Raw genomic sequence first — 12,032 nt, 5'->3', positions numbered from 1 at the left:
TTCAGCTCAATCTGGGGGTCTGGCATTTAGCTAATATTTGTTGTGGAGACAGAAATGGAAAAAAAATAATGGGAGGAAAATTTGCAGAGAAGACATAGTGGACCCACCAAATGGAAAATATGATGAATGAAGAAATGCCCACACCTGGATGCATTTGGATGAACTTTCAAAACTTGTAAAGCATCCTGGGAGTGAACAGCTTATCTACAAAGGAACAGCACTTAAATTTCCAACAAACTATTCACTGGCGTCTCTGTGTTTTAGAAGACGTATCCTTCATGGTTGCTATGAAACTGCGATTCAAGTAGAAGGGGACAAATGAAGACATCTTAGAAATGCAAGTACTTAGAATATTTATGGCAGACCATATCCACTCTGAAAGTTACACTCAAGGATATGCTTCAGCAAAATGAAAACTGAGTATGAGAAAGAAAAAGAAGACTAAACAAAGAAACTAGAACAACTTATGGTTAAATTTAAATAGTTATTGATTAAAAAAATTAATCACAGTCTGTGATTATAGTATGAAAGTTTGGGGGGAGAATAGTGAACACATGCAGAGGTCCCAGCCTTGCTCAAGGAAATTGCGTAGATACTGATGAATTCTAGACATGGATAGAAGTATAGGTGTTAATTAACATGTTGAAAATTTAAGAATACTGGCAGAAAATTAAAAATAAGATGCATAATTTGTAAACCACTCCATGACAAGAATGATTAAAGCTCATTCCACAAACCCAACAGAAGGTAGGAAAGGAAAAACAAGCAAGTGTATTCAACAAGAAAACATAAGAGGGTAGGATTCTCTCCAAATATTTTATCCTCATAAATGAATAAAATTCCTCTTTTCTATAATTCTCAGATTGCGTTTTTCAAAAGCCAGTTATACGCTATTGACAGGAGAGAGACTTCAAACATGTTGATGCTGAAAAAATCATAACAAAGAAGCGTGAGTTGTGTTAGGGGGTTTTGGTTAACTCCGCAGAGGAAATACGCACGTTTATCTTGCTCTTTCTGCGCAGTGGGGAGTGAGCGAGGTCCTGTTCTGAAAGGGAGGATTAACAGGAGGTCCATATTCTCAGCAGTGGGACCACCAGCTCTCTTCCCCTGCTTGGCTCCTAACTCTCAAGCAGTCATGCTTATATCTCTTAGGAACAGACTGGAGGATTTCTGTCGACAGAAACTGAGCAGCTCCAAAGAAAGACATTCAGATACTGATATTCAGATTCCTCCCATAAAGCAGCTGTGTCCCCACCAGTCAGCAACCCCCTTACACAGCTACCAGACAGCTTTGGGTGCCTCTCTCCTAAATAAGGGTGGACAACAAAGGTCACCAGACCCTTAGGAAAGACAGAGACCAAAACCAACCAACAGAAAAGAAATTGGAAAAAAAACCAATATGAGGGAAAAATAAAAAGCAAAATCCTAAAGGTAATAATAACCTTAGAGAAATAAAAGAAGATTATTGAGTCCAACAATTAGAACCTAATGCTGAAAAAAGAGAATCAAAGAACAAGAAAGAGCTATTGAAAAGTAAAAATATAGTAGTAGAAACTTAAAAAATAAAAAAAACAACAAAGTTGAAAGAGAAAGTTCAGAAAATAGCAAAGTGACAAAGGGAAGGATGAGGGATGTGTGTAAAGAAAATTGCAGGAGTTCCAGGAAAAAAAAAGAACTAAGGAAATAGAGGAAGGATATTGTAAAGAGATAATAAAAGAACATTCCTTATAATGATCTGGGTTTTCATATTTAAAGTGGTCCCTGGTTGCTTCCATATCTTGGCTATTGTGAATAATGCTGCAATGCGTGTGAGGGTGCAGTTATGTCTTGAAGACCCCATTTTCAATTCCTTTGGATATATGCCCAGAAATGGAATTGCTGGAACATATGGTAGTTCTATTTTTAATTTGTTGAGGAAATTCCATACTGTTTCCATAATGGCTGCACCAATTTACATTCCCACCAACAGTGTACAGGGTTCTGTCTTCTCCACGTCCTCACCAACATTTATCTTTTGCCTTTTTGATAATAGCCATTCTAACTGATGTGATATCTCATTGGGGTTTTGATTTGCGTTCCTCTGACGATTAGCGACGTTGAGCACTTTTTCATGTACCTGTTGGCCACTTGTAGGTCTTCTTCCAAAAAATGTCTATTCGGATTCTTTGTCCATTTTTTAGTCAGGTTATTGAGTCGTATAAATTCCTTATATATTTTGGATATCAACCCTTTATCAGATATATTATTTACATATATTTTCTCCTATTCTGTAAGTTTCTTCTGTTGTTTTCACTCTATTGATTGTTTCCTTTGCTGTGCAGAAGGTTTTTAGTTTAATCCCCCTTGTCTGTTTTTGCTTTTGTTGCCTGTGCTTTTAGCGTCCTATCCAAAAATTCCATGCCAAGATCAATGTCAAGAAGCTTTTTCCCTTTGTTTTCTTATAGTAGTTTTATGTTTCCAGGTCTTATGTTCAAATCTGTAAGCCATTTTGAGTTGACGTTTGTATATGGTGTGAGGTAAGGATCCAAGTTCATTCTGCATGTGCGCATCCAGCTTTCCCAACATCATTTATTGAAGAAACTAACCTTTCCCTATTGCTGTGGTCTTAGACTTGGGGGATGTGAGACAACTGAGGAGGCAGTTATTTGAGGTTTTAAAATTATGTGCATGTAAAACGAGTACACACAAAGGACACATACATACACACAACGATGGAGGTTATTCCACAGTGACACAGGAGCTAAGTACAACTGAAAGAGCTTCCAGAGGCCAACCCTGGGACAGCTTGAACAACAAAGTAGTAAAGTAGTATTGTCTTGTAACCCAAGGTATAAAATAAATATCCTTGAGTCCATACTGATATAAATAAAAGACTGAATAAATTAATAAATGTGGGAGCAGAGACAAAACCTGAGAGTGGGAAACCTGACAGCTATTTCCTCGGCCAGGTGATCAAGGTTAACAGCGTCATAAATCACGTTGATAGTGTGTACCCTTGATATGAGGTGATGAAAAGGCACTTTACCTCTGTGCTTCCTCTCAATAACCCATGACCCAAGTCTAATCACCACCAAATAGAGCTGGGTGTCAATACGCAGTCATGTGTCACTTAAGGATGGGGACACATTCTAAGAAGTGGGTCATTAGGCAATTTCGTCATTGTTTGAACATTACAGAGTGTAGCTACACAAACCTAGATGGCATGGCCTACTACACACCTAGGCTACATGGTTCTAATCTTATGGGACCACCATCGTATATACGGTCTGTCGTTGACTAAAATGTCATTATATGGTACATGACTGTAATTGGTTTCCTTTATCAATTTATGTATTTTACTTTTATGCATTTGCAAACATTATTTTGAGAAGTAATCAATCCATAGGCTTCACCAGACAAAGGTCTCTGAGACACAAAAAAGTTAAGAGCCACTGCTCTGTATAAAGGATTTGTAGATTTGCTAATTCTTCTACACATCTCTTACCCACAGCCTGCCTTCTCTTTCCACTTCAGTGCCTTGGCTTATGTTTTCCCCTTTTCCAAGAAGAGGAAATTACTTTTATGCTTCTGAGTCAACAAACATCCTTCAAGGTTAGCTTTGCCCTAGAGTCTGAGCACTCTTTGACGATTCCACATCACATAGCCTCTTTGGGAAGGAAGGCTCACAGAAGCTGGACCATGGGTAGGATGCACATGACCAATGAGTGATGAGAGGACCTTCTAGGACAACTGAGTTCTAGTCTTGGATGCATGCAGTGGTGGGCTGGTAATACTTAACTATGGCTCTTCAGAAAAAATATATGATATCTATTCATACCTAATTTATTATAATTCCATTGATATAAGGATGTGGACACAGTTTACAAATAACAAAATATATACTGCTCTTTGTTGCAAATTCCACATAGCCATCAATTCTCACAGAAGGCTTTACTGGATTTTTCTAAACTCTTGGATCTGTTGTCAGCCTGTGGTTGTAATTGACGAATGTCATTCTGAGATGAATGATGATTGATATTTTTATTTGCCTTAATGAGCAAGGTGAAACAACAAAGTGTATATCAGAATTTCACTCGTTCATCACTTTTTAAAATTGGGCACGCCTTTGCTGAATCAGATTACAGTATTTGAATATTGGAAGACTATTTCCTCAAATTTTTGTGATAGTCACAATATAACTGATACAGACATGGCACGTTTTTATGTTTCTCTGCATTATTATTTTTCTACCATTTTCTTAAGTCTAGACAATGAAATCACAACAATACATGAAGTCTTGATTAATAGTGTTTGCTAATTTCCATGGTGTAAATATTCTCACCACAGCCAACTTGAAGCTACTAACCTGAATGAACACAGTGGGGAAGATACGCACTGTAGCACGCCGTTATACAATATCTTCAACGTAGAGATACAACAGATATAAATAATGTCGGGAGCATAGGTGATCATAAAATCCAGTAAAAATAATTAGGAAGTGATGAGTTTTGAGCATTGATAACTTTTGTTCTTAATGTAACTTGTTTAAGTATAAATTTATATAATTTAGCATTTTTAAATGGCTGTTAATTTAGCATTTTGGCAACCAGCTTGCACAATTTCTGAAAATGTATCTGTTGGATCTCACACGCCATTGCGGGTTGGTCCAGCACACCACTGGATTTGCCCTTCTTTTGCCACATGACCTGGACTGAGTCTCTGAACTCCTTAGGGCTCGGTATCTTTATCTGTAAAGGAGAACCATCCTTCAACTCTCATACCTATGATTCCAGGCAGCACCAGCTCCATACGTGATTTTCTTCTCCAAGTTCCTCTTATTCTTTCCATCCAAATCCACAATATAGACACTTACAGATTACCTGACATTGTTCCCTATTATGACGTGCATTACTCATCTGCTGCCAACTTCATTTCTTTAGGGATTCCAAAGAACAAGAATTATGTCTCCAAGTGATTCTGTATTTCCTCTTACCACAGGGCTCCACAGATGCTGGCCCAGTGCTAAACATCTATAGTTGGTCCTCAATAGCCAGATATTTTTTGACTTGCTGGTCAGCAGATTTTGAGAAAGAACATTCTTTTTCTTCTTCTTCTTCTTCTTCTTTTTTTGGTGAGGAAGATTGGCCCTGAGCTAACTTCTGGGCCAATCCTATTCTATTTTGCATATAGAATGCCACCACAGCATGGCTTGATGAGTGGTGTGTAGGTCCGCACCCACGATCCAAATCTGTAAACCCCAGGCCACGGAAGCGGAGTGCACAAACTTAACCACTATGCCACCGGGCTGGCCCCAGAATATTCTAGTAATAAGATGTAATATCAGGGTGAATATCTAGAGTCAACAGAGAATTTCCTTCTTTGGAGGTCTGTAACAATAGAACAGATATTTTCAGGGTTGATTTTGGTGGTTTTTCTTGAAATCAGAGCAGCCAAACTCTTTTCACCAGCTCTTGCTTCAAATACTTTCTTACTCTATATTCTTTGCTCTCCCACCAGCCAAGATTTGGAAAAGCTTAATTTTCTGTAGTTTGAATGATTTTTTTTAAAAAGGTCTATTGAATATGCGTTTTTCAAGCTAACTCCCCCCCTCAGCCCGATTCTGGGCAACAGTATAGAGTGATGGCCAGCCCTCCGCCCCATGGTGGTGAATCACTCCTTCAGACTTTCCTGCCGGGCCGGATTCCTTTGTTCCGGAGCCTTTGGTAAGACACCATTGAAGATACAGATGTCTTTCAATAGTGTCTAATATTTTTTTGCCAGCTCTGTAACCTTTATGATCTCAAATCTTTTTGCTTCTCTTTTCAGAATCCACCTCCTCTGTTTAATAAAGTCAGCGCTACAATAATCCAGGCCGAAAAGGTGATCAGCCTGCGGAACGAGGTGCAGAGCCGGCATGAAGAGGACTACAAAGAGGCTCTGATCACAATCAAGGACAGCCTGAAATTAGTGGAAGGCACAGACATCAAGGAGAACCTTCAAGACCAGATCCGGCACTGGTTCATCGAGTGCAGGTGAGCCTGAGCCCCGCGAGGATAGCCCCCGGCGGGGTCTTCTGTAGTGGTTGAGATTCTTGTATGTTTTTAAGCACAGAAGCGTGTTGATACAGAGTCTTGAGCATTTTTGTTTTCATTTTAGAGAAGTGAAATGTCAAGGCTAAGAATTCAGGGACTAATTTTTTTTGAGTGAAATTACTGGTATCTTTTTTAAAACGACAGTCTGTACGATGCTTCTCAGACCACATGGAACTGGGCATCATGGGTGGATGATACAGCCCCACAATGGGAGGATTTCACGGGCCAGGTCTATCCAAAAGCCAAGGAATGCAGCCACAAGCAGGTCGTGCCACCCTTCCTTTCTGGGCTTTGGCCGGCCTCTCTGCTTATAAGAGGCTGGAGATCTTCAATCATGGTCCCTGACTGTCATAATCCTTTGAGGCAGCTGCTGACGCCGGGACCTGACACCTGGCCCCCAGGCCTCCTTGAAATGAGGGGTGCATAGCAGTTATGGGAACAAGCCCAGGCCTTCCTGGATTAAGGGTCTTCTGTAATGCTCTTAAATGAAATGATAAGTGATTTAAAGCTTGTTTACAAGGGATGGTTTCTGAAAGGTATACTTTATCAGAGAAGCACACACAGGAGAACAAACACGTCGTAGGTAACCCGATCAGAGCAGCTTCAAACTCTGTTTTATTTCAAGTGAGGAAGGAAAGAGGGCAGACGGTGTGACCAGCCCCAGAGCCATGGAGGCCAGAGCTGGCCATCGGTTTTCTTTAATGGTCACGTTAGGTCCAGAGATGCCCAAACACCAGCTTCGGTTGGCTCATCAGGACCAGAGAATTTAATCTGCTGGCAGTAGAAAATCAAACTTCCCCTCAAAAATTACATTACAAGATGTTTGTATCTGTGGTAGGCAGCCTGTGGTTTCTGCCATGTGCCTCCAGTCACTGGGCACCTGCAATCCAGGCCTGTCGTTTCTGAGCCCACTGCCTCTGCGGTACTGGCTCCCTCAGGATGCTGATGTCCCCCGGAGCACAGGTCTCAGGGGACAGGTGGCTCTCTCAGACCCACATCCACAGGTCCTCTCCTCCTTGGCACCATCGAACCCCCTCACCATGCTGCACACACAGGAAGACACACACAGATGTTCCCACATGCTCGTCAGCCACTCTGGGGTTTCTGCCAGGGTCTCAACCATCACCCTCCTTGGCTGAGACCCTCAGAGGGTGGGGCTTACAGCCTCAGGTGCTGTCCCCACTTGTCCACCTTCTTCTCCCTTCCCCCACCCCTCTACCTCACTAGCTTCTTGCACAAGTCGAGACTCTTTATGAACCCCATTCTCAGTGCTTCCTCCCTGATGCCTGCCTGTCTCCTCCTTGACCTCTGACAGCGCCCCCCAGTCCTCCTGCAGGCAGTTCACATGATGATTAAGAGCACAGACTGGAGCCTTGCTCCCCAAGGATTGGCTGTGTTGCCTTAGACAAGGCGGTTACCTTCTCTGGGTCAGTTTCTTCTTCTGTGACATGAGGACAAGACTCATACCTACTTCGTGGGATCGTTAAGACTCGCAGAGCACCTCGACCTCCGTGAGCAGGCCATTGTTCTTCCTACCATACTGTGACCATCTGCTCATTCGTGCGCCCCCTCCCCCAAAGAAACAGCAAGCCCCCATAGGACCGTGCCTTCTTCTGAGAAGAGAAGAGTGGTCTCGAAATTTCACACATAAGCAGTGAATTGTGCAAGCTAACAGTATTGCTGTTTTTCGTTCTGATCCAATTACGTAATTGTATCTGGAGGAAACACACTGGGGATGATTTGGTGCAATCATGGAAATTTAGGTAGAGAGGCATTGTGTCAAAAGAACTGAGTCTTCTCAGTCCGTCACCTTGGTTTCTAATTCAAACCTTCATTTTGGTCTTGAGGAGGGTGACGTGCCCTGGGTTCATGAACCTCCGTTATTGGGAACTTCTCTCCCTTTCTCAGGACTTCAGAGAATAGGTGTCCACAAAGAGACCTTCCATAAATGAAATGATTCTTTGCTTTTACATAGATGATTTTAAAATCCAATTTATTGTTCGGTGACAAAAACCAAGTTGAAAGTGCTGTGTCCAATTATGACCCTGCCTAAGTTAAAATATATAACATATACACATACATAGACATACGTATATATATTCATATGCACATTTAATTTATTAAGTATGTTTGTATACGCATGGGAAATTTCTGGAAGGCTGCACGGGAAGATGTTAGCACAGCTGCCTCTGGGGACCAGAGAGTGTCATGTTCTTCTGTACTGTTAGAAGTCTTTTTTTTTCAGTGTCTTATTTTTATAATAAAAAGGCGAGTTCAAATTATATTATAAGAAAGACAAGCAATCAACCTGGGATAATCCAAAATAAACATTTTACATTTTTAAAACATCCTAGTTTTAGAAAAGTAGATTAACGCAATTCCTTCATAACCCGCTCTTGGAAGTCGTCTCTTGGGAAAGGCAGAGGGAACCGTGAGGCTGGCAGTCAATGGGGGTTGTTTCCCCCGACCTGAGGGCCTGGGAGGGTCAGGAGAGGCTTCTCAGGCCCTGGTGTCACCTGGAGCGGCCCCTTCTGCTGTTTCAGAGGTCGTGTGGCTTCCTCTGACAGTAGACCCAGGCCTCGCTGGCCAGTCCCCTCGAGAACGCTTCATCCTGATGCTTCTGACCGGGCAGTTTGGGGGCCAAATCAGAGCAGCTGCCGTGGATCTGCCGTGTGAAACGCACGGAGATGGAAAGATTCCTCTTTTTGAAGTAATGGAAGGTCGAGGGCAAATTTATTTTCATAATTGGATTACATTTATCTGATTGACTTTGACAAAGTCCCTTTCCTTGCTTTTTTAAATCAAAGACAAATAAAAAGTAAATATTGTCTTTGAAACATGAAACATGATCCATCCTCAGGATAAATTCCACAAGGACACACGACAACTTAAAAAATTCCTACACGTCACAATTCATATATGTTCCCACAACTGAGAATACCTATTCTAAGCTCATTTAATCAATACTTAAGAGTTGCCAAAAGGGGTTATGCTGGAATTTGGTTTTTTTTTTTTTTTTTTAAAGATTTTATTTTTTCCTTTTTCTCCCCAAAGCCCCCCGGTACATAGTTGTATATTCTTCGATGTGGGTCCTTCTAGTTGTGGCATGTGGGACGCTGCCTCAGCGTGGTCTGATGAGCAGTGTCATGTCCGCGCCCGGGATTCGAACCAACGCAACACTGGGCCGCCTGCAGCGGAGCGCACGAACCTAACTGCTCGGCCACGGGGCCAGCCCCTGGAATTTGGTTTTTAAGTCCATTTTAAAATTATTTTAAAGGAAGTATTTTTTCCCAATGTTAAAAGTAATATAAGCTCATTGTAGAAAATTCACAAGATAGAGAAGAGTTTAAAGAAGAAAATTAAAATCATCTATAATTTCAGCATACAGAGATAGCTATTGTAAAAATTTTTGGAAAAGTTCCTTCTAGTCTTTTTCTCTCATATATATATTTTAATGACAGTTTTATTAATTCTTTTTCTATTTTTTGATTTAACATTGGATTTTCCCATGTCCTTAAAATATTTTCCAAAAGATATTTTTAATGATTGCTTAACATTCTATTGCATGGATGCACTAGTTAATGAATTTATTATTACCTTTTTAATCTTTTGTCAAATCTATAAGAGAAAAAAATGCTATTTCAGTAACTTTTAATTTGCATTTATTTGATTAATAAGGAGGTTGAAATCTTTTGGGTTTTTGTCAATAGCCTTTCTTCTTCTGTGAACTGCCCTGTCATTTATCTGCTTCCCTTTGTGATGTCTTTTTTTCAAGTGATCTCTAAAATGTAGTTATATGTATATTACTGATGCTAAAGCTTTTTTTGATGTATGATTGCAATAATGCCTTCCAAGTTATCATTTGCCTTTTATTTTTGTACTGACCTATAGGAAAGCTAGAAAGAGAGAGAAAGAAAGAGAGAGAAGGAGAGAAATAATACAGCCGCTAGGAATCCATTGCCCAGTTCCTGCTAACTGCACCCTGGCTGGCCCTGTGCCCTGGGCATCGCTGCTCTGAGCCTCATGCTGGCCGTCTGTGAAAGGCAGTGATGGTACAGTGACTGTGGGGATTAAGTGAGATGGTGCAAACGAAATCCCTGGGTCCCACGAGGTTCTTGTTGAAGTTATGAATTTTATAGGTATCTTTCCTATTTTAAATGAGATTTTCTCCAATTATTATTTCCTGTTATTATCCATTGTAGACTTTTATGTAATTTGCACCATCACGTTCCAGAACTCTCAAATTAGTTCTCATGGTTTTCAGATGATGCTCTTGGATTTTCTTGGCTGTGGAGTCACGGTGACAACGTGGCTGATACTTTCTCCCGTCCCAATGGCCACACTCTGTCATCTCTGTCCTGCCCAGTGGAGCAGAGGGAGGCGCCAGGCTCTCAGCTATGCACCCTTACGCCCCCTCCTCGGGTGTGTTTCCCTTTGCTTCACATCATGCCCTAGGGGCCTAGAATCTTCTGGATAGCGTGGCGGTTGTGTTTACTGTCCTTTGTACAGCCTGAACTATTTGAAATAGCTGTTTTTGTCAAATATTGCAGTCCTGAAAACATGATTTCAGTTGCTGGGCGTTCCCGTTGCTCATCGAGCCAGCACCAACTTCTACTCAGCTTTCGGTCCCTCCTCGTACCCCCTGAGTCCTAACTCAAACATGGGGCTCGTTCCCCATAACTCACCACTGGCCGCCCTTGTCGTTAGAACCATTTCGGTGATTGGATGCTGTAGGTGTGTATTCAGTAATAGCGATAATAATAGAGGCTAACATTTATTGGGCACTTTTTCTGGACTAAGAATTCTAAGTGCCTTATGCATAATTAATTTAATGCTTGTGTTAATTTCCTAGCCAGCCCTGATAGTCCAGTGGTCACGATTTGGTGCTCTCACTGCTGTGGCCCAGGGTTCATTTCCCAGTCAGGGAACCACACCACCTGACAGTCAGGTGTCGTACTGTGGCAGCTGAGTGTTGCTGTGATGCTGAAAGCTATGCCACCGGGATTTCAAACACCAGCAGGGTCACCCATGGTGGACAGGTTTCAGTGGAGCTTCCAGGCTAAGGCAGACTAGGAAGAAGGACCTGGCCCACCCACTTCTGAAAAAACTGGCCATGAAAAGCCTATGAATAGCAGCGAAGCATTGTCTGATATAGCCCTGGAAGGGGAGAGGATGGCGCAGAAAGACAGGGCAGGGTTCCGCTCTGCTGTCCCCAGGGTGGCTAGGAGTCTGAATCCACTCAACAGGGCACGAACAGCAAGTGAATTTGCTATTGCTGCTGTAACAAATTACCACAAACTTGGCGGCTTCGACCAATAGAAATTTATTTTCTCCCAGTTCTGGAAGTCAGAAGTCTGCAATCAAGGCATCAGCAGGACTGTGTGCCCTCCAAAAGCTCTGGAAGAGAGTCTGTTCCTCGCCTCTTCCCACTTCTGGAGACCGCCAGCATTCCTTGGCTTGTGGCCCCGTCGCTCCAGTCTCTGCCTCTGGGGTCACGTGGCTTCCTCCTATTCTGTGTGTCTGAGCTCCCTCTGCTTCTCTCTTCTGAGGATACTTATGACTGCATTTAGGGCCCACCCAGATAATCCAGAATAATCTCATCTGAAGATTCTAAATGTAATCTCATCTACAAAGACTCTTTTTCCATCTAAGATAACATTGATAGGCTTCAGGGATTAGGACCCAATATTTTGGGGGGCCCTTATCCAGCCTACTACAACCCTCAGCAACCCCACGAGATAATCGCTCTTCTCCCTTTCATTCACTGATATCATTCGTGATGAGGGACAAAACTAAGGGAGTTTGTGTTACTCTAGACCACCGCTGTCCAACAGGACTTTCTGTGGTAGTGGAAACGGTGGATCTGCACTGTCCACTCTAGTAGCCACTAGCCACGTGGGGCTATTGAGCACTTGAAAGGGGGTTAAGGTGACTGAGGATCTGAATCTTTAATTTAGTTTT

The 12,032-nt window shown here is 42.0% G+C and overlaps 1 protein-coding gene across 4 annotated transcripts in view; it reads left to right on the top strand.

Moving 5' to 3' along the window:
• IQCA1 (IQ motif containing with AAA domain 1) overlaps nt 1-12,032 on the top strand; it is a 162,499-nt gene that overhangs the window by 35,773 nt on the left and 114,694 nt on the right. For all 4 annotated transcript variants that reach the window (XM_070269560.1, XM_070269558.1, XM_070269561.1 and 1 more), the window contains one exon: nt 5,806-6,011. In XM_070269560.1, coding sequence (XP_070125661.1) covers nt 5,806-6,011 — 206 coding nt within the window. The remainder of the gene's footprint in view (nt 1-5,805; nt 6,012-12,032) is intronic.

This window comes from Equus caballus, chromosome 6, assembly GCF_041296265.1.
Source record: "Equus caballus isolate H_3958 breed thoroughbred chromosome 6, TB-T2T, whole genome shotgun sequence".
Taxonomy (NCBI): domain Eukaryota; kingdom Metazoa; phylum Chordata; class Mammalia; order Perissodactyla; family Equidae; genus Equus; species Equus caballus.
This window is presented reverse-complemented; position numbering and strand designations above follow the sequence as displayed.